This window comes from Silene latifolia, chromosome 3, assembly GCF_048544455.1.
Source record: "Silene latifolia isolate original U9 population chromosome 3, ASM4854445v1, whole genome shotgun sequence".
In the NCBI taxonomy this organism is placed as follows: domain Eukaryota; kingdom Viridiplantae; phylum Streptophyta; class Magnoliopsida; order Caryophyllales; family Caryophyllaceae; genus Silene; species Silene latifolia.
Genome location: NC_133528.1, coordinates 145,397,852 through 145,421,499, shown reverse-complemented (window position 1 = coordinate 145,421,499; position 23,648 = coordinate 145,397,852). Strand labels below are relative to the sequence as shown.

At 35.9% G+C, this 23,648-nt stretch overlaps 3 protein-coding genes across 3 annotated transcripts; all 3 read left to right on the top strand.

Annotated features, from left to right (window-relative positions):
• The first annotated feature begins 455 nt into the window (after positions 1-455).
• LOC141648292 (rac-like GTP-binding protein ARAC3) lies at positions 456-4,913 on the top strand. Its single transcript, XM_074456837.1, has 7 exons — positions 456-848; positions 2,579-2,666; positions 2,888-2,997; positions 3,102-3,165; positions 3,767-3,831; positions 4,305-4,370; positions 4,466-4,913. The coding sequence occupies exons 1-7, from the start codon at positions 750-752 to the stop codon at positions 4,568-4,570; spliced, it is 597 nt and encodes a 198-aa protein (XP_074312938.1). The 5' UTR covers positions 456-749; the 3' UTR covers positions 4,571-4,913.
• Positions 4,914-6,501: 1,588 nt separating this feature from the next.
• On the top strand, positions 6,502-8,992 carry LOC141648293 (ubiquitin-conjugating enzyme E2 8-like). The gene is made up of 4 exons (XM_074456838.1): positions 6,502-6,718; positions 6,892-7,019; positions 7,216-7,320; positions 8,669-8,992. The coding sequence occupies exons 1-4, from the start codon at positions 6,649-6,651 to the stop codon at positions 8,819-8,821; spliced, it is 456 nt and encodes a 151-aa protein (XP_074312939.1). The 5' UTR covers positions 6,502-6,648; the 3' UTR covers positions 8,822-8,992.
• A 9,035-nt stretch (positions 8,993-18,027) lies between these two features.
• On the top strand, positions 18,028-22,673 carry LOC141648290 (protein kinase STUNTED-like). Its single transcript, XM_074456836.1, has 10 exons — positions 18,028-18,434; positions 18,670-18,743; positions 18,832-18,950; positions 19,098-19,204; positions 19,375-19,884; positions 20,243-20,491; positions 20,607-20,770; positions 20,870-21,091; positions 21,215-21,364; positions 22,102-22,673. Exons 1-10 carry the CDS (start codon positions 18,275-18,277, stop codon positions 22,378-22,380), a joined length of 2,034 nt encoding a protein of 677 aa, XP_074312937.1. The 5' UTR covers positions 18,028-18,274; the 3' UTR covers positions 22,381-22,673.
• The last annotated feature ends 975 nt before the right edge of the window (positions 22,674-23,648 follow it).

Below are 23,648 nucleotides of genomic sequence, written 5' to 3'. Positions count from 1 at the left end.
GAAACTAAATCAAATATTTCATCATAGACAAGGTAAATATCTCTCCCCCCTTATTTGCGGTGCAACAAATCTGTGATGACTTCTTTACCGTCGCTCTCAATGAGTTCTCTTGTACAACCAGCTTGTCTCGCCTCCTTCATTTCTGCTAAAATCGCTTTGGCCTCGGCCATCTTCAGTTCTCTTCCACACTTATCTTGGATGACCTACCCCTCCCGTCTTACATATTATCACAATCCGAAATTTTTAATTAAATTAGAATAATCATTATCAGTTAATCTAAGTACTTGTAAATTCAAATTTACAAATTTTTAAATTAGTAGTATAATTTTCAACACAAATGTAATCCACCTTTTTTTTTTTGGGTGGTTTTCATTTTTCCTTTTTAGCCCAATATTTCACCACCATAAACAAAGTCACAAAAGTATACAAAAAGAAAAAAGAAAAATTCCAAAAATGGAAAAGAAAAAAGAAAAAAGTGTCAATATTTGGTCTTCCTCTTCAAGACTTCACTCAAATCTTCAAATTTCCAATTCCCAAATCCCTAATCCATTTTCTCTCTCTATTCCCTTACCACAAAATGTGTATTCTTCAACTTCATTCAAACTTATTATTTCTTTAATTTCACTAAAAATGTGTTTATTACATTAATTAATTAATACATTTAAAGCCAAGCTAATTAACTAAAACAAGTAGTTACAAGTTACAACCACCATTGTAGTGTATTGTACGACGTCGTTTTAGTTTGAGAAATGAGCGCATCAAGGTTCATAAAGTGTGTAACTGTTGGTGATGGAGCTGTTGGAAAAACTTGCATGCTCATCTCTTACACTAGCAACACTTTCCCCACTGTATGTTTTTTTAATTAAAATTTTAATTTTTAATTTTTAAATTCATCAAGGTTAAATTTCGATGTAATGGGTTATTTTGTATTTGTATTTTGTGATCTGGGTATTTTTTTTGTTTGAGTTGTTCATATTGCAATTTGATGTAATTGTAGTGTTAAACCTCATTGTATATATATTTTTTTTAAGAATTTTATTTTTATCAAGGTTAAATTTTGATGAAGTGGGTTCCTTTGATTTTGAGTTTTGTGATCTGGGTATTTTTTGTTTGAGTTGTTCTTGTTTTAATTTTGATGTAATTGTAGTGTTAAAACACAATTTAGTAAATGTTGTAAAGTTTCAATTTTTAGGTTTTGGTTATGTTGTTGATTTGATGTTTGATTTGTTTTAATGGGGTTAGTGTGATTTGTGATTGAGCTCGCTGTTTACATGATTTGTAGGAAAATAAGCTGAAATTAGGGTTTCAGTTGGTATGGAATACTGATTTGGGGATAATGGGCTAGTATTATCTGCTCTTTTGGTAGTTGATTCTGATTGACTGTCCTTTTTAGTCGGGGTGCTGTGATCTCGTTGTTAAACCGTACATTGTCGAGGATTTGTGGGAATCCTGGCTATGGTTGAGACTTGAGTCATAAGAATGTGATTGTATCATGTGGATCAGTGTGTATATGTGAGAGTGTGAGACCAACCCAAATACGGATGTAGTCCTTCTTTCATTTAGTGATAGGGTTAATGGGCTGGTCATGGAAGACTGTCTTACATTAGTTTTTTGTGTCGAAAGTATATTAAGCTCAATTAGCTTAACAATATATAGCTGCTACTCTGCTAGGTGGTTTGGTTTTACTTAATTTGTCAAAACCGCCTCTTTGAAACAAATTGGAGGTTCAACATTTAAACCCTGAAATGACTCCAAAAGGCCCTTTGTAGTTTCAGAGATTGAATCTGATTATTGAATATCAATTATGATAGTCAATCATCAATCTAGTTGGTCTTTTTACGTTTACAAGGATCACATTCCTTGGGTAATTGAATTGAATAGATTGAGTCATTTAGATTCATTTGATCAAACAAGTAAATTGTTAGTTGTTTGTTGGTAGTGCAAGGTGCACCGTTTTGGGGAGCTAAGGATTTACAATAACTTGTGAGGTGATCTATTGTTGAAGGTTTTTTTTTTTTTTGAAAGAATTGTTGAAGGTTTTTTGAGTGTGGTGTATTGTTGCCTTAGAGCCTAGAGGTTTGTGCATTTTAAGTCTCTTGTTGCAAGAACAAAATGGCGAAAAAGTTATACCACTTAACTACAACAAATTTGAGTTCGATTTTTTTTATCCCCATTCCCATGTAAAGGGATTCAACCATCGATGTGCATGAACTTTGGATAGTCAGGATTTTTTATCCTTTCATTTTGTTCCTCTATATTATATGAGAGATCTTTTTAGCTCTACACAACTTTTTCTTATTATACTATTTGTGGTCCATCTCTCTGTCCTAAGTTAACAATTTGATTTCAAACACTATAGTGGAGAATTTGCAGATTACACTAGGGCTATGTATTTGAAACTTTATGTATCCTTTCTTTATGTGTTAATTTTTTAATTGCTTATCTAATTCGGAGAATGTTTCTGAATATTAAGTTGATTCTGAAATAATGTCGTAACGTGGCACCTTCACACACTACTTTTCAAAAGACTTTTACTGGCTATGAGTTGTGACATTGTGTGCCTCCCTCATTTGAACAGGATTATGTGCCAACAGTTTTTGACAATTTCAGTGCCAATGTGGTAGTGGACGGAAGCACTGTTAATCTAGGGTTATGGGACACTGCCGGTAGGTTTCAAATTGCTCTCTCCTATATTTAATTCTTGGGGGGGGGGGGGGGGGGGGGTGACAAGGGCAATACCAATGCAAATGATTTTCTAACCATGGACATGATACCACCTTCAAATGACCTTACCAACTAAGCAGCTAACATCTGCTCTCTCTCTCCGTACATTTTTGGTGACATCTTGTCAATTTATCCTGATTTTATAATCTGTTTTATGAAACAGGTCAGGAAGATTACAACAGACTGAGGCCGTTAAGCTATCGTGGGGCTGATGTCTTTATTCTTGCATTTTCACTTATTAGCAAAGCCAGTTATGAAAATGTTTTCAAGAAAGTAAGATGTCTGGCAGTTAAAATGTCTAGTTATATCTCACAGATAGCACGAAATAATCTCAGTGTCATATTTTTCTGATGTTATCACGTTAATGCATTTTGCAGTGGATTCCTGAATTGAGGCATTACGCTCCTAATGTGCCAATTATTCTTGTTGGAACAAAACTTGGTAAGATTATCCATCTGTGAAGGGTTTGTAACTCGATATGCATGTGCAGTTGTGCACTGTGTTATACTTTTATGTTTTTTGACTGTTGTCCTGTTGTTGCTATGTCTTGAGATCTTGAATATAGTATTCCATAAGCAACACAGCCATTAAATAAATCGCCTTTGCTTTTCCTGACTGATCTTTAACAGATCACCTTACTTTTGAGATTTAGGGCGTGGTCAAAGGGTTTTGAGTTTGTTTTTATTATTAAGTAGCTTTGTGAAAATGAGCCGTCTAAATGTTCGTAAAGAAGTAGATGATTATGGTGGGCGACAGGGCTCGATTAAGCGAAAGTTTCAGTTTCAGTCAGTTTCTCATAAAAAATGTGATACTCAGTAAGTTGTAGATACCTCCGCCATACCGGTTAAGAAAGTGAAGCGACAGTAAAGGAATTATTGCATGAATGTTCAGTATAACGCCATCTAGCTAGAGAGTTTATGAGTTATGTGGAAAGAGTAGGCCAAATATTACTGGCTAGTTTATGAGGAGATTCATATCTCCCATCTTTAATTTCCTTTTTTGAGTTTCATCCTTTGATTCGTATGTACTTTGCTCTATGCAGATCTTCGTGACGACAAACAATTTTTTATGGATCACCCTGGTGCAGTGCCTATCACAACAGCTCAGGTAAACAAACGAGCTGCATGATCAAATGCCAAGTCTCCTGGCCAGTCTCTTTTTAACTAAGACCTCCATTATTTTTTTTATTTTTTTTTATTTTTTACTTTTTAATATCTGATTGAAGAATTTTTCCATTTAGACCTTGAAAAAAATGGGATCATTTTAAGGCGGCCGGTTATCAGTTGGGTCAATCATATTCATTTGGAATTTAAGGTCATCTTTGATTTTTACCAATTTTAGGATGATAAACTTAGGCATAATCTCTAATTAGCCATTTAGACTCGGGTCATTGAGGGTCAGGTCAATATCAGGTCCAACAAATTGGGCCAAGTACAGTTTTGGTTGCGTCAAGTTGGGATTTGGGTCATTTTTGAGTGATCCTATTCTGGTCTCATGTTATATTATATGGGTGATGGATCGACTCATTTAGGTGGGGTTCGTTTTATGAGGTCTACTTACATGTGTTTCTTATTTTGAAGGGAGAGGAGCTGAAGAAACAGACTGGAGCAGTTGCATATATCGAGTGTAGTGCGAAAACACAGCAGGTAAATTGCTCATCCTTGAACCATTTAAACAATATATTGATTCTGTTTCTGTGTATTAATGAGATTCCCGTATTTACCTTCCTTTCGGAGTTTAGAACATAAAGGCCGTATTTGACGCTGCTATCAAAGTGGTTCTCCAACCACCAAAACACAAGAAGAGAAAGAAGAGAAAGTCGCAGAAAGGTTGTTCGATACTGTAACAAACATCATTGAAAAGACAAGTACGATCTCTTGCTACTACGTATTACATTACCTTGGAACTACTCTCTTGTCTATTTCGATCTTCTTTAGATGCCACCATGCCAGTAGTTTGTTAGGTGAGACTGACAGACAAGTATCCGGTGGCAGATTGCTCGGATACTGACCATTGCTATCTGTATATCATTTTCTTTGTTAGTTGTTATTGCCAAAATTATGTTTCATTGTAAGATTTGCTGCTTGTGTGACTATATAATAGTAGTATTTGTAACTAAGCTCGCGAGGTTTACATTTGTAACATTTCGTTATCTTGCATTATATGTACAATTATCGCTTCCTTTCTCAGATTTCTTTTTTAATTAACGAAGAAACCAGCTGCCGCTTCTTTTAGGGCTTAACGAGTAAAGCCGGTTATTTATTGGTCGAGTAATATATGGGTTGTTAAAAATTTAGATATAGTTCCTCTCTCGGAACAAGTCAGTTTAAACTAGACTTCAGACCACCTACCCCTTTTCCATGTTAATGTCGTGCAGGGTGGAGGTAAGGGCATTCTTTCTTGCACGACATGAGAAGCGAACTTGGTCATGTAGGATTCAAGGTCAAGTCGTAATCACCAGCTTTCGAGGTTTGTACGACATATAGACAAGTCTTGAACCACATCATTTTAGACTCGACTGACAAATTCTTGTTCAAGACAAATATATCCGTTCTATACTTAATACGGATCAAATAGGATAGATGGACAAAAGCAGAATGCATAGGAACTAGCCAAAAAACAATCTTAAAACTGATATGTTCGTCTTGAAAGAGACCAATTGTAAGACCATCCCCAAGCAAGGTCAATTGCTTGGTCGTGACCTTGCTTGGTCACGGTTAATCAAGTAATTAGGAGTGTTAATGTGTGGCCAAGGGTGGTTAATTTGTGACCAAAAACAAGAAATGGTCAATTTGTGACCAAGGTTGGTCAATTTGTGACCAAGGTTGATCAAAAGAGGGGTCTTATTGACCTTCTACGTGTCAATTTCTTATTGGTTGAACAATTATAAAACAATAAAAAACAATGATTGAGAATGTTGTAAAGTGGATAATGATTGGGTTGATGACTGCAGGTCGCGACCTTCCTTTAGGAGGGTGAAAATGGGTCAAGGTTAATAAATTAGGATTAAGAGTAAAATCGGGTCGCGACCTAGTTAGCGCGACCACTGCTTGGGGATGGTCTAATAGTGTTGTGTTATTAGCAAGTTGCATGATAAATTTGTCCTTAAATGTATATTCCCCATTGATGAAATAATTAATAAGATGGGTACACCTTACAATAATTTGTGTAATTTTGTGTGAAGATATTATGCTTTCATTCTAGTGACTTGAAAGCTATTCAAGATTCGTACACAAAGAATGGTTGGCATAGCAATGCCATCTCTACCATGTCATGGACCCCCATTTGATAAATGGGTGATGCACTCTACTCCTTTGTGGTGGTCTCCAATTGATACTCTACTTTAAGAATATATCATCATTTTCGACTTCTTAATTTACTTGTCTATGCTTCTTATATTATACTGAATCGAGTTATCATCTTACCCGTTGTATCTGAATGTAATATAGTCCGACTATGATTCAAAACCTGAATTAACCCGATCCAACTGGAATTCGTTGATCTCGAAGAGACACTTGAACATCTTATACGATAATAAGATACCAATTGCCGAAATGACCCAACCTGAACTCAAAAATACCCTCAATGATGGACTCGTGTCTGATCTGACTGAATGACCCGTTTTACTAATATAAGCGTAATTATTGAGAAATCACCAACTACAATCACTATCATTAGATCTTTTTTGTTGATTAGATTCTTTCCATGTTTTAATTTTAATTTTAATTTTGATTTTTATGGAATCTGTGCTATTCCCACTCACAGCAGTTTTTACAGATGCATATACACTTTAGCACTAAAACACCAGGCATCCCTATTTTAAACAGCTGACTTTTTTTCCTCTTGAAAGTGTATATATGTCTTGTATTAGCCAAGCTTAGAAGCTCATTGAATTGAAGTATCACAAGTGTTGTCTGTGAAACAATGGCGTCTCGAAGAATCTTGAAAGAGCTCAAGGAACTCGAAAGAGACCCCCCGAGTTCATGCAGTGCCGGTAATACTGAATTTAATGCTATCCTTTCTTTTCCTCTAATTTTCTTAGATTGATGCTTCCAAGCTCCCAAACCCGAGTTGTAGAATTTAACATGGTATCAAAGCGCGTGACTTTCCAGCCTCGGCTAAGACGTGTTGAACTCATTGATTGCTTTGTATTATGATACATTTCAGGTCCAGTAGCAGAAGATATGTTCCATTGGCAAGCAACCATTTATGGTCCAAACGAAAGTCCTTACGCTGGTGGCGTCTTCCTCGTTAACATCCATTTTCCTCCTGATTATCCCTTCAAGCCTCCTAAGGTTTACATATTTTCTCATTATAATTCAAATTTGCGCGATCTAATATTGTTCACGTAAATTTCATAATATTGTTCTGAGACTGCCTCATATGAGAATTTGTGCTCCGAGACTGTTGAGGTACTAGAGTAATGTTGTTATCGTGAATAGAATATCGAAACTAACGACAGAATTGATGAACCCCACATGCATCATGCAGGTGGCCTTCAAGACTAAAGTCTTCCATCCAAATATTAATAGCAATGGAAGTATTTGCCTTGATATACTCAAGGAGCAATGGAGTCCTGCACTCACTATATCCAAGGTCATCTATTCATCATCCTTCCTATTTTCTGACAATATACACGTGCCTGAATCAAACCTTACATTTATAACCTTCGGAAATTATAGAATATGAGATTTTTTAATTTGGTTAAATACTCATTTATTATCGATAAATAAGATATACTCCCTCTGTCCCGGTCATTTGTTCTTCTTTTTCATTTTTGGGTGTCTCGGTCAATTGTTGTCCTTTCTATTTTAGGATTGCATTTGATGAACAATTTGGTCATTCACACTCAATTTCATCCACATGTCATTTAGTAATTGACCATCTTCTCTTTCCTTGGTCTTTGTGCCAAAACCAAAGGACAACAAATGACCGGGACGGAAGGAGTAATACTTTAAGCATGATATTTTGAAAATTAACGAGGATTAAAACAATCCAAAAGCAAACGTAAACTATTGGCATGAACATAGATATCGACTATTTTAATCGTTCTTTAAGGCTCTGTTTGACAAAACTATCAGAAAAGGTAGCTGAAAAGTGAAAAGCTAATTGAAATCTGAAAAGGTAACTGATAAGGTAGCTAAAAATTAGGAGCTGATAAGGTAACTGATTATATAAAAATGTGTTTGACAAACTAGCTGAAAAGGTAGTTGATTTTGGTAAAATAACGTAAAAGGATATGAAAATTATTTAATATTATACTCCCTCTGTTTTTTATTTATGACTTTCTCACATTTCGAGATACTCCCTTCTCTCTTCAATATCTCTTAAAATATAAGATTAAATATTATGATATGTATACTCATATGAAAGTGTTCTTGGTAAGGAATTTAATGGTACTATTTTTATATTTTTTGAACAAATATATTTTTGTAAATATTAAAGTCAACACAAAATCTCATTATAGACGGTCATTATCCGTCTATAATGAAAGACGGGTCAAATACAATACTATTTTCCTAATAAAACAAAAGACAAGTGGGGTGGTGGGGCCAAAAATGTCACAACTTTCATTGTATTTGACCCGTCTATAGCTATAGACGGATATACCCGTCTATAGCAAGACTAACTGTAAAGTCAAATGCTTACCTCGTAAATACAAAACGTCATATATAAAGAAATGGAGGGAGTAGAATAAAAGGGCGAAAAATGGAAAATAAGTCATTTCAGGTACTTTATTTGATTAAATAAGCTACTTGTCAAACACTTGCAAAAAAATCAGGTAGCTAAAATTTTGGTCAAATAAGCTACTTTGGTCAAATAAATTACCTGAAGTGTCGTGCCAAACGCAGCCTAAAGCAAAGATTGACTTGGATTAATTAGATTAAATGAAAGTCTAAAAGTCCTCTTGTAGAAAAAAATAATAAAACTATTTTGTCGGCAGGTTCTACTGTCCATCTGCTCCTTGCTAACGGATCCGAACCCAGACGATCCCTTGGTACCGGAGTTTGCTCACTTGTACAAGTCGGACCGAGCGAGGTACGAGTCGATGGCACGTAACTGGACGCAGAAGTATGCCATGGTAGACTTCATGTAACATCCACATTATTTATGTCATAATTTACCAAGACTCCATATGTATCTCTTCTCCAAAATGTTATGTTAAAGATTTTTCAAGCCTTGAACTGTTGTTTGGAGGCTATCATATGGCATTTTACTAGAGGTTCAAAAGGAAAAATTGCTAATAATACCATCTTTTCTTGTTTTATTGAATGGCTGTGAGGCCATATTTCCTACTCGTATTTAGGCCCCCTTCTTTTAGACTTAATTCATTAAAGTTCATTTCAACCCTATTCAATTTAATTCAGTTCAGTTCAGCTCATTTTTTCACAAATTAATTCTTGTTTCAGTTCAGTTTAATTCAGAAAAACTCCATTAAGTCCAGTTTAGTTCCGTTCTTTTCTACCAAAAAGAATAAAGAATACTAATTCGTACTTCGTATATTAAAATATGACATTATTTCCAAATTATATAAATATAAGTATACTCCAATATTCTTTCTAAAATGTCTCCCTGCGTTCCAATTATTTACATCATATTTATTTATTATATTATTTATGAGAGATATTTTAATAAGGTTAAAAAATGATTGGAAGGTATAGAGTAAAATATTACTGAATGTTATACGGTATAGGGAGTATTAATTTGGTGTGAAGATTGAAGTATGTACTTGTTCACCGACACAAAAGGGACAGGCTAAAATGAGACGCTCACACATTGTAGTTCGATACTTCCCTTGCTTGGAATTTTGAACTAACTAACGTTTGGTCCATACACTGATACATTGCATTTTATGATTACGACTCTTTGCTTAAAAGCTCGTGCTACTCGTGTAAACTGTTTAAGGTATAACTAGTTATCGTACACCTATCATATACATTCATACTTGGTAGATAAAATATTCTTTCTAAAACAAAGGTTAACTTGAAGCATTTTTTTTTTTGACAGAGAAAAAAAGGGTGATTATAGTACCCCAAAAGTTACAATACAGGCTATAGGACCAGGTTGCACTAGAAGCACGACTAGCAAAACTAGTGAAACAAAGCCAAACTTAAAGATTACAACAAAGCCAAAATTAAAAATACAACAAAGCAAAAAAGATTAATGAGGGCAGACTTATGAAGAAAAGCTTGAGCACGAGCAGAATAGTCCACATCAACAACTTTACTAAAAATTCCCAAAGGCAACTCTACTAGATAATCTCTCTAAAAATAAACTCCCTCCTCTCTCTAAAAAAAAAAAAAAAACTAAATCCCCTTTTCTGCTTCCACCGCCTCTCCTCAACTTCCACCTTCTCCCTTCTCCCCCTACCCATCGCCGGAGATGGGGTCTTTCCTTGACCCATCTCCGGTGATTAATCACCCCTCATCATTGTTGCGATCCCCGTTGGCCTGATTTCGCTCCTCCCTTTCATTGGATCGTCTTTTCGTCCTGCTTGTCCGGTGGGCTTCGCGGGTTTTCATGTGGTTGGTCTGAGGTCGGTCCGTTCCGCGCTCCCATGTCCTGTCATCGAAGTGGCGCATGCTTTCCAGGGGTGTTTCCCCTCTCCCTCGCCCTTCTCCCCACCATCGGTCGTTGTTGTGTCGAGGAGCATAGGTCCTCTTGGTGGTGCGTTTTTCTGTTAATGGTGGTGCGTTTTTTTGTCAATGGTGGTGCGTTTGGGTCGATCTGGTGTTTTCCCCCCACCCCCCCCTCGGCCCCTCGCCCTCTCCCCCACCAGATTGGTCCCTTTTCCGGTTTTCTGTTGATGGTTTGTTGTGTCTCTGTCTAGTTTGCATACCTGCCGATGGTCCTGGCGGGGTTCGCTTGGAATTTGGAGTCTCAGTGATTTTGTGCTTGTTGGGGGTGTCGTGTCTTTCGTGGATGGTCTGATGGGTCCGCTGCTTTTTGTTGGAGTGAGATTTTGTAAGCTGGGGTCCTTTTCTTTGTGTATGAGGGGTGTTGGGTAGGGTGGTTTTTGGGTCTTCGATGGTGGTGTTGGTTGGGGTCGGAGGTGGTGGTTTTCTTGTCTTTTGAATGGTGTTTCCTTTAATTTTCCTGTTTTGTTATTATCTCCTAATAACCTCCTCCTATAGGAGCTTTGATCGTCTCTTTAGTGGTAAGTCAAGTCCCTGTTACGGTGTTGGTGTTGAGGTGCTTCTATCTCTGGGAGTTCGTGTTTCACATTGCATGTTGGATTTCTCGATCCGTCTATCCTATGATCAATGGGTGCGATCTCTAAGGTGTAGGAGATTTTTCTCCGTCGAGGGCAGATTTCGTCTTGCCTCCCATCTTTTCTTTCTACGTTCTTTTCGCAAGAGCGTAAGTACATCTTGTTATTGTCATTCCGGCGTGAGTATGTATCGACGGTATTTGGAGGTCTTTTGTGTTAATGATGGTGATACCAGCGTTCGTGACCAAGATGTCGTCTCGTGTCATTCCACCACCGTTTATCTTGCTTATCTTAATATCACATCTTTTCTTTTATATAAATGTTATGTAATCTCGATGTATGGCTTTGTAGTGCTAGATCTTGTTAAGTGTCTGGTGCTATCTAGTCGAATAGCTTACTCTGTATTGTTTACAATAATGTAAGTTATTCAACCTTCTGTCAAAAAAAAAAAAAATCCCAAAGGCCAACGGGACGGACCAGGTGCACTTACGCCACAAGAGCGTAGAAAGAAAAGGGGAAGAACGAGCTTAACAAGCTTGTCTTCAGCGGAGAAGATTCTCCTACACCGTGGTGATCGACCCAAACAGTTCAAAGACCAACAACCCAAAGAACCAAGTAAACTGAAAATGACGACGATAGAGCTCACCCCAACCAATCTCCCATCGAACCTCGAACGTGTCCCAAGACTACAAATAAAACTCCTAAAGAAGGAGATTGTTATTATAACATAAAAACAAGAAAGGAAATTAGCTGATGATGACATTAACTGGAGGTGTAGACCACCGCATCCGGCCAACCCACAACATTGCCAGATCCCGACTTCACCCTACCCAACACATCTCGACAGAAAAGCTTCAACAACCAAAAGCACCTCAAAGCCAACCAACTCACCGAAAATCCACTCAAAACCACACAAACAAATTTAAACCAATAACACCCAGACTCACCAAACCGAACGCAAACCAGAGCACCCAAAACTTCTAGGCCCAAAGACTCGAACTGCAACTGACTCGAAAGACCACAGACACACATGCATGCAACAAAAACCGAAGTGGAAGACCCAACAACAAAACCACCAGGCATAACAAAGACACCACAAAGCCAACCGTTTCACCAGACAACACCTCCCAGGATCACCGCGTAAAAAGCAACGGACGACACTAACAGACACTAGTGATAAGGGAAATGGAACCAATAGGTGGGGGAAATAGGGGGATCACCATATCGGATCCAAAACAAGACCACATAAAACAACAGCGACAGGATGAGCTATACTCATCGACACGACCACAAACAAACCAGGGGTGGGGGGAATAGGGGGATCACCCCTGGGTTGATAACAACAACAACAACGGTGACAGGACAAGGTGCCGGAGGAACAGTAACAACAAAGAAGGACTCAAACCCGGACATGTAATGGGCTTGAAGCAATCACCAAAATCAAACAAAACTCCACCCGTGTTGCATGCAATGAGATCGACCAAAGGACAGGCGGAGAGAAAGGGGAACCCAGAAAGGAGATGCCCGATCGCATGAACCATAAAGAGAACGGGTCAAAACAAAACAAATCAGAAAAGGGTGAAAATCTGGGGTAAAGATTTTAAAAATGAGAGTGAGAGACACGTCACCCGAGATAAGCCAGGACAGTCTCATCTCCGGCGACAGAGCATGCGGCATAAAGAGCAGTGACGGGATAGGAAAGGCGAAGGTAACAAAGTTGAATCTTGGCAATTTCAAAGATCGAGATGTGACGATTCGTCGGAGATAGGCAATGGGAAGAACCCATCTCCGGCGAATGGGTAGGGGAAGAAGACGGGGGCAAAAATTGGGAGGTGGAGACGGCGGAGCAAAGAAACTGTGTTAAGGGTTTTTATTTGTTTTTTTGTAGAGAGAAGGGAGAGGAAAGTTAGAGAGAGCGAGGTTAAATTGTTTTTAAATTCAGATTATTGTGGTTAACTTGAAGCACTGTATGGACTTAAAATCAAGACTTTAAGGTTGTACAATAATATTTTTGTATAACTGAATGTATAATCTTATTTACCGCTTACGAAGGAGTAAACCAAAATCAAGAGTAATTAATTGGGAGTAGATGAATGAATGACGTTGATGCATGAAAGCGTGCATGATAATCTTGATAACAGTTGATGGAAGTTTTGATATACATGCAGCGTGTAACTTCCGTGGATGTCATCAGCTGAACGCAAAGCCTTGCACGTTTCACTTTTCTCATTAATCAATTTTATCTTCTTCGCCAAAAGAAAAAAAATACATGTAATAAAGTTTATCTATTTTACTTTTAATTTTATCAACAATTGACACCTCAATTGATCAGAGATACTCGTCATCTATAGCTAGCCGTCAATTTTGTTGAAATTAACTCGTCAAACTTTGATAAAACAAGACAAATTAAAAGTTAAAAAAGCTGATATATATATAGAAAAATTCTTAGGTACACCCGGTGCACCACGTCACCGTACACCCTAGCCAATAAGAATATTAGAATTACCCGTATTTTCCATAAATAACAAAGCAAAATCTAAGTGAAATATGATTAAAGATTTATCATTGGCTAGGGTGTACGATAATCTTGTACACCGGGTGTACCCAAGAACTTTTCATATATATATCCAATTGATGTCAGCTTAAAATCACAAGTAATTCGGTTTGAAATAAATACTAACAACGGGAATTTATTATAAAAAAAAAAACATTGATAATTATTTTAACAACGTTTCTATGAGATCGTTCAACACAAATAATGTCTTGATATATATTTATAAAATATTTGTATAGAAGGTAAATTTCAAATTTCTGAAGACAGTGGGGCCTTTCTTTTGGACTTAATTTGGTTATTATTCATTGATATATATCAAGGGAATTTAATAACTAAATTCAGACTCGTCCCAAAACGAACAATATCTAATGTGAAGGAGTGGCCGGTGAAGGCGGCAATCCCAACAACCGCTTTAACTGACATGCATGAATATTTTACGAGCTTGCAAGGACGAGATGAGGTCGAGGAAGCTCGTGTATGCCGCAAATTATATTGCAGTTATTAAAAACAGTCATAAATGCAGTTATTTAGAATTCAACAGTTAGCAGTAAGATTCAATGTAGTCATCATATGTTAGTTTGTCACCTTGCATGTAAATTTACGACGTGCAATTTCATTCCCATCATGTGCTTCAACTCTTCGATCTTTGAGCCGCATTTTCATACAAATATACAATATACTTCCTTCGTCTTAGTCATTTGTATCTCTTTAATTAAAATATCTCTTTAATTCAAATATCCCTCATAAAGGATAAAAAAGGCAGACAGATAATTATGACAGAGTTTTTTTTTTTTTTAGGGATTTTGAAATATACAGCACAATAAATGTAAACTCGATCTAATAATAATAATTCCTTCGAAGCTGAATCTTATTGTACACACAAAAGTTAATGATGGGTGGTGGTGATAGCGGTGGATGAATACTGTTCATGGTGGTGGTCGGTGGATGTCGTTGGATGTTGCAGTTAGTATAGTCGGTTTTATTTGTTTTTTCAGTCTCGTCCATTAGAAATTCAAACTGTTCAAAATAATCAATACGAAACTAGGAGGATTATTATGTAAAACCTCGCATGTAAAATCAATTATTTACATAATAATTTCTAAATATTAGATTGAGAGTGAAAATTATTCATAATTTATTTTATACTCCGTAGTATTCTATTCATTTTAACTTATTAGTTCTTTATATATTTACAATGGTAGAAGTTAATGGAAACGGATAGTGATAGGGCGCCACCGGGTGACGCCCAATTTGGGTGCCACCCTCTCACAAGCATTCTTTATTGAAGGGGCCCGCACTCACCCCATGTGAGAGGGTGTCGCCCAAATTGGGTGTCACCCGATGGCGCCCTTTCATTTTCCTAATGGAAATCCTTTTTGTACGTGCTAAGCCTGGAATGGAATTTTGAAAAGGTCAATCTCCAACTCTGACTCATAAAGGAAAAAAGTGATTAATCCAATTGCCCATATGCTACAAAACAATGGTCACACATGACTATTATTGGTGAAGTTTCTATTTTTCTTCCCATTATTTAGTGGGATTGGAGATTATTTGATTTTGGCAAGTGACCGAATCTTTATTTTGTATTTTTGTTCGCGATTAAAATATAAATTTAAAGTCTACGGTCGCAAACTTGCTACTTGCGTGACAACAAATTACTACCATTTTTATTAAGAATAATGTATCGTTATCGTTAGATAAAGATTCTGAGATATAAAAGTAGAATAAAATAAAAATCCCAACTCGTAAAAATGAGTTAAGCGAAATTCGGAATTTATAATATAATGATCGATCGATAATGATCTATAACTTTTTTGTTACACAAATTAAGATAAGGACATATGGAGTACTACTACCCACTTGGTTTTGTTGTTTAGGCTTTGTAACTATTTGTAGTTGAAGGTGACTAAATATGATGACCAAAAACAGAAAATTGACTCATGTTTATACTCGTACCAAATTTTGATTCATCTTGACAATACTTTATACAAGTAAGCTAGTCAAGCAAACTATTTACTCTGATCAGATCAATTAAAGAAATCATCTTTATCCGACGATAAAACATCATGTACGACTATTTATCATGGCTATAATATTAAAAAGTCACCTTTAGGTGACAAATTAATATGAAGTACGTATTAAATAAAAGTTTCGGTGTCATAAAATTGAGAGACCTACAAGAATAATGACATTTGGAAAAATGAATAAAATATTAATAACTTTAAAAATTTGAATCAATAATTTTCAATTATTATTAAATATATCAAATTACTTGAGGATTTAACTAATGCGCAGTGTAAATAACGGCTACGGGTTTTCTCGTTACAAAAAAAAGTCTATAATACATCAATAAGTCTTGCTTGTGACGGGTCGGATCTTACGACGGGTATTTTGTGAGTGGAAATGGGTAGAGGGGACAAGGTGGGCACCCACCCCATGTGCTCCTTCTCTCACCCCCTATGGGTTTTTTGTGAGACAATATGATACCCGTCTCTTGTTTGTGACGGATACCCTCCGTCACAAATAAGAATTTGTGATAAAACCTACTCTAGAAACATGGTATACTATTTTAATTTAGATAATTAGTAACACTGTTAATCACTTTATTTTGTCGACGGTTTTAAAAGTTTAGCTTATACTCACGTATATCCGAGGGTTTACCCAGTGCGCAACAAAGATAGCGGCTGCGAGTTCTCTAGCTAGTCACCAAAAAAACGAGAGGACCAATTATTAGATGATAAGTGCCCCAAATTGAGTGTAGATTATCAAATTGTCCGTTAAAGACATTTCTAAAATAGAAAGGTAAACTGGTAAACAATTACTGTAACTAATAAGACACCCAAAAATAAAATAGGTAAACAAATGATTGAAACGGATATTGTATTAGCAAAAAACAAATACCTAAAAAGTCCTAACACATGCAATGGTTTAGTTGATGTAGTGTAGAAAAATCTCATCTCCCATTTTATTGAATTATTATTATCTTCATGGCTAAGTTGACATATATACAATAAAATAAAAATAATTAAAAGAGCACAAAATTTCTCATTTATTAACAAAAAGAAATAGAAAAACTTGGATAAGAAGCGAAGGACGACGTTAGCTAAAATTCAGGTGCGAATTAAAAAGAATTAAATCTCAACTAATTTAACCTAAACAAGATCATGCAATTAAATTAGACAATAATTCATACTTAACAATCTAATTATTGTTGAGGAGTCAAACTCTCATATACACCAGATTTTGTTGGGTCCCTAGCTTTTTGTGAGGCGTGTTCCTTGCGTTGCGTCCTCTGTTCCCTCGATCTCTCGGTTATCACATTAATATTACTCTCTCCCCGTTCTAATTATTTATTTACTTTTGATTTTGATATAATATTAAGAAAACAAAAAAAAAACGATTATTAGATAATAAGTTAACCAAATTATGCATTTAAACCTTGGGTTAAGTTTTGCTGTAAGACCCTTTTTTTTTGTCTTAATATCAGACCGTTTCAGTTTTTCAGTTTAGTTAATAAGTTCAACTTCATTCAGTTCAATTCAACTCCATTAAGTTCAGTTCCAGCTCTTTCAGCCGAAAAGAACATGGTCATGGACTTACCTCAGCTCAGTTCAATTCAGTTTAACTCCATTAAATTCAGTTCAGTTCAACTCTTTTTACTCGAAAAAAACCGAACACAAGTTTATATACTTCGAATCTGAGAAAAAGGATTGTACATCGGATATACTACATCATATTTAATGATTTTTTGAGTTTTTGTGTATTTTTTTCGAGTATTATAGAGTTTATAAATTACATTTTAGTTTTATGATGTCAAAAATCAAATCTTTTTGAGCTTATATGTAATTTTTTTGAGTTATAATGTAACTTTTTGAGATTAAAGTTTAAGTAAATAAACTCAAAAACTTTAAAATAAAACTCAAAAATTTTAGATTAAAACTCAAAAACTTTATATTAATGCTCAAAAACTATAACATCATGTATAATCCACTTACTGTTCGAATCTCTTTTATACACTTCACACACGACACAACAATATGATCACAAAAAAAAGCCTCAAAAATTCATTGCTAACCCGTTATAGCCGGTAGAGAATTTGTCGGTTACATTTATAAGTAACCTGCTATTAAGGGTTTTTGTTCCGTGGCACCATTAACAAGTTCCCTTAGCTTAGTCCATTTTTCACGGCTTCTTTTACTCTTCTCTTCTTATGCCAACATTGTTAATCCTCAACTAATTTAACCCTAAATAGTGGAAAATAATAAAATAACAATAATAACAATTATATCATTAAAAATTATTAAAAATCTATATCATATTATAAAATTATACCATATAGTTTTTTATATCATAATGGGTCCAAATTTTAGGTGTATAAGTGGTTGTACTTCATTCTCAAGTGATGGGTATTTGGCGGTTTATTCTTCACATTTAAAATAAAACAAACATTTCAATAGTATTATTTAATGCATGTTGCTAAATAATTTTAATTAATATTATTACTATAAGTATATATTTCACAAGTTTAGGTTGATTTGATTTGTCCCCTAATGTTTTGTCACTTACTACTTATTGACCCTAATATTATTATTAAAAAGGGGATTTGTTACCAAATAATGCTTGAAAAAATGTCACTTTTTGTTGTTTAATCAAAAAAAGTGTTTGATCATTTTTGATGGGATTTTTTTGCTTAAATTCTCCTGAAAAACTCTATTTTTTGTAGTTGTTTGAAGAAGAAAAAATCCCATTAAGGAATTATATATTTTTTTTAAAAACAAGAAAAAATGACAATTGTGAAGGAAAATAAAGGGTTTGATCAAACAAGGAAATTATTGGTTGGAATAAGATTTGATAATGAAAGCAAAGAGTTACTTGATTGGGCTCTTGTTATGGTTGCTAACCCTCAAGATCATGTTGTTGCTATTCATGTTTCAAGAAATTCAGGTTATTATTATTATTACACAAATTATTATTATGTTTTATGTTTCGTGTTTAAATGATTCATGTTAGCCGAACCCGAGTTCTGTTGGGATTGCTAAGGCTTTTTGGTGTTGCATTTTTAATGTATGATGTTCCATTGTTTCGTATTTAAATGATTCATGTTAGCCGACCCGAGTTCTATTGGGAGTGCTAAGGTTGCTAAGGTTTTTTGGTGTTGCATTTTTATTGTATGATATAGGTGATGCATGTAAGGAGCAGAATTTGTTGGATGATTATTTGAAGAATTATAAAGGATTATGTGAAATTAACAAGGTGGGTTAATTTTTACTCTTTTTTACTCTGTTTTCTCTAAAATAAATAAACAATATTAATTTTAATGGAATATTCATGTATTTTTTAGGTGAAACTTAGTGGAAAATTATTATTTGGAAAATCAATAAAAAAAAGTTTGGTAAAAGAGGCAAAAGATTGTGCTGCAAAAGCTGTAATTCTTGGGATTAGCAAATTTGGAGCACTTGGGTAAGATTTTTTTTTTTTTTTTTTTTTTTTAATTTTATAAAAAGAAAACATAAAAGATAATAATGTTTTAATGAAATATATTTATGTCATAAAAGTATTTGTTATATTGTTATAATCTGATTAGTTAAGCAGTTAATTTAATTTCAGGAGTTGGGTATCAACTGCCAAATATTGTACCAAACATTTGTCATCAACAACTGAAGTGTTTACTGTTCATAATGGCAAAGTTATCTTCAAACGAAGGGGCTCTAATGGTTAGTTTCCGTCGTAATACAAATTATAGAATAAGACTGTCTTACCGTGTGAGACGGTCCTTTTATTGGTTAAACATTTCATTTAGTACTCAATAATTGTTGTTGTCCTATATTGTCTTTATATTTTTGAAGTTTTCATGTGGTTGAATTATTTGATGTAATTCATGTAGGGTCTAAAGATCTCAAACCAAGCATTCATAAACCCGAAAAGGGCGAAAACCCGGGCAGAGTTCAATCCGAGGTTGGAGATTCGGAATCACTTGAAACCGATTCAAGTGACGGAAAAAGCAAAGCTCCTAAAAGATCAGTTAGCTTTAATATGGAGAGTCCTCCTATTACAGAACAAAGGCCTGGTTGGCCTTTGCTTCGAAGAACGAGCCTTCCAACGCAAAAAGCATTGGATTCTCGGAAAATGTCGGTGGTTCAATGGGCTATGGGCTTGCCCGACCGAACACCACCCGATACTCCACAAAGTAGTAGTGGTGATTCCTGTTCTAGCAAGTCAGAGTCTCCTGTAGGAAGGGATAGTAGTTGTGATGGAGTATTTAGTAGGAAGAGTGATCAGTCATTGTGGAATGAATGGCTAGAGGAACACGGAATATCGTTTGAGTCGAGTTTTTTGGAATTCACTTGGTTTAGTTACGAGGTTTTGTGCCACGCGACCTCACATTTCTCTGCAGGTTAGTTGCATTCTTGTCTGAATACCATGTTTTGGTTAAGACGGTCTTACAGTTTCTGTAATACCACGGTTTTTCTGGATCTGGTTACTCGGCCGAATAGGGCTAACTCGGCCAAGTAGAGTGTCATGTGTTTTCTGGTCAGGTTACTGTCCAGGAACACTCGGCCGAGTAACCGGTCTGACGGGATTTATTTCCGCGGTTTGGTTAAGGATGATTAAAGGTTATATAAATTGTGTTTAACAGTTTCTATTCATTTTTACCAAAATAACCAAACCGCGGAAATAAATCCCGTGTTACAGTTTCTGAATGAGTTGTTGACAAGATTTTACGGTTTCTGATTCGGTTTTGGTTTATGCAGGGAATTTGATAGGGAAAGGAGGATGTAGCAGAGTTTACAAAGGCAATTTTCTCGACGGTAAACAAGTTGCTGTCAAGGTTCTAAAGTCATCAAAACAAGCATGGAAGGATTTCTCTCTTGAAGTTAATATCATTTCCTCGTTGAGACACCGACATATTACGCCCTTGCTCGGTGTTTGTGTCGACAACAGCGAGCTAATCTGTGTGTACGATTATATGTCAAAAGGAAGCTTAGAAGAAAACTTGCATGGTAAAACTCTCATCTTAATCAAACCCCATTGCTTCTTTATATATTTGTTCCGAGTTATAAGTCGAGTCATAATTCTGATCTGAGTCGGGTTTTTTTTTTGCTTCGATTTGAACAGCCGACAACAAAGAAAAATCTGTACTATCATGGGAAGTTAGGTATAATGTTGCAGTAGGGGTAGCAGAGGCCCTCCTGTATCTGCACACGGGCTGTTCGAGACCAATCATTCATAGAGATGTCAAATCGTCGAACATTTTACTGTCTGACAACTTTGAACCTCAGGTAAATTGGTTGATCGCACATATAAGACCGTCTTACAAAAGCTCGTCTCAGACTCTCATCATTTTGTTAACGGTAAAATTTTTTGTTGTTTGATTGTAGTTGTCAGATTTCGGGCTAGCAATATGGGGACCAAATGAATCATGTTTCGAAACCTACACCGATGTGGTAGGCACCTTTGGGTACCTAGCACCGGAATATTTCATGTACGGGAAGGTGACCGACAAACTTGATGTGTACTCATTTGGTGTGGTTCTTCTTGAATTGTTATCAGGAAAGAAACCGATTAATTCGTGCAAAGGCCAGGAGAGTTTGGTTATGTGGGTAAGTAATTATTTCCGTCTTAATAGCATACATCAATTTTTAGTACCGAAATTCGAGTAGTCTATTATTAATGTTGTTTTTGGTAGATTAATATCACTATTTTGATGTTGACAAATGAAACAGGCAAAACCAATACTAGAAAGTGGAAAACTAAGTGGAATTCTGGACCCAAATTTGAGAGGAAACTTTAATGAGTGCCAAATGCAGAGGATGGTCCTTGCAGCTACCCTTTGCTTGACAAGGGCAGCTAGGCTTCGTCCTACTATGGCCCAGGTAACATTTAAATTTGCGATAAAGGCGGGTTTTTTTTATCGTGACATATGTTGAGTGTAGGCGATGTATCGTTTAGTAGACTTGACAAAACTGACACGATCTCAATAGTCTGGCTCAAGATATGCAACGATGGGACAAAATCGTGTACCTTAAATGACCCGATGACAAAGGCCGAAACCATCCGATCCTGCAATGACCCGTTGACAAACGGGTGTCAACGTGTCATTGCTGTATAAATGGGTCATTGCGGCATTCATCATGACATATGTTGGGTTTAACTATGTATCATGTAGTAGACCTGACAAAACTGACACGATCTCAATAGTCGGGCTCCAATCTGTGACCAACTTGAACCCGAAAATGGGTTATCCGAAATGCCTAATTTGAATGGAAAACGTTAATAGTCCCGATTCAAATATAACTCGGTCTGCAACGATGGAACAAAATCATGTGTGCCTTAAATGACCCGATGATGGTGCAAATGGCACCCGAATGGCCAAAACAATTGATCCTGCATGCAATGACCCGTTTGTCAGGTCTAACCGTAGGTCCCTAATATTCCCATCTGTATATAGTGTTATATAATGTGAAACTATGATACATCATGCATCCAAGTGATTCTCCGGCTCTACGCCATCATGTCGCTTATCGCTTACTTTATAATAATAAAAGTGGCTTTATTTATATGATTTATATCTAATAAACTGTTTTGTATATTTGTCAACTTGTGAACATAGATTCTGAAATTGTTAAAAGGAGAGGAAAATATGGAGTCATGGGCCAAGGCTCATGTGTATGAGCAAGAAAAGGGGGAGACGAACAACTTTGATGTCAATGACGACAATGACAACGAGGATGATGACGAGGTTTACCAAAACTCAAGCGCTAAGCAATCGCATTTGAGCCTAGCACTCCTCGACATTGATCAAGACGATTTTACGTCGTTTAGTAGCCTTGAGAGAATTCAGAGCCCTTGTTTAGAGGACTTTCTGAAAGGCAGATGTAGTATTGATTAGCTACCTTTTTTTTCCACTTTGTGTTTTTTTTGTATAGCATTGTGGGAAAATAATATGGGTGCACCCGTTCGAGAGGTGGGTCGGTTCGGATACTTGGATTGATTAAAATCACAGTGAATTGAGTTGATATTGAGAGAATTGGGGACATTTTTGGGTAGTTAGCATGTGAGTTTGTACTATGTAGTTTATGATATAAACTACATGTCTATATGCATCAAAGTTTGAAGTCTTGTATCTTTAGTGTCTTACCATCAAAGCCAAAAGGCACATTGTCAATTTCTGCCCACTTTTAATCCAATCTCAAAGACCTTACACTATTTTAGAACAATTTTTTTTTACTTGGGACGGTCACAGGGTATGATGGTGCTCACAACTCGTAACCAATTAAAATAATGTTAAAATGAAAAAGGGGTTGTGAGATGTAAGAAGCTTGTGACCTGCACCGCCACAAGCAAGACTAGATAATCTTAGAAATAGACCCTACACTATTCAAGAAGAATCTAAAAAGAAGTCATAGATTAATCTTCGAAAACTAAAATAAAGTACTTCACTACTACAGATACAGGTTATAACAACGGTTAAAAACCGTTGTTATATAAAAAAGTGGACGTTGTTAAAGCGTCCGTTGTAAAAGGTTTTAACAACGGTTGGGTTTCTTAAGGAACCCGTTGTTGAAACTATTAACAACGGTTTTAAGTATAAAAACCCGTTGTGGAAAGTGTGACTCAATTTTGGGGGGAAAGTTATAACAACGGTTGTAATATACAAAACCGTTCTTATAACTAAAGACAACGGTTTTTTAATAAATAACCGCCGTTGTTTATTCTTAAAAAATAAAAAAAATTAAATTAAATATTACTAGATGCGTGCATAATTACGGGCTGTTATAATTCCGATGCATGCATTATTACTGCTATCACTGTGCATATGAACGGACAATATGGAATGAGAAGGTTAGTAATAAGATTTGAAGCAGCATTGAGAGATATGATGATGATTATGGCACAACTTCCTAACATATATATTAATTAAAAAACAACTCAACTCACACATTGCTTAGTATAAATACATGCATTATCCCAACTAACATTTCCATTATCTCACTATATACATCTCCAAACCCTAACTGCTAAAACAAACTTCAAATAAATTAACCCTACTTAATCTTTCAAAACAAACCCCAAACTCCAACAAAATGAATGATATCATCCTTAAGACTCTTACTATGATCGAGAACAACAACAGTTTCATCCGCCGGTTGCTCCACA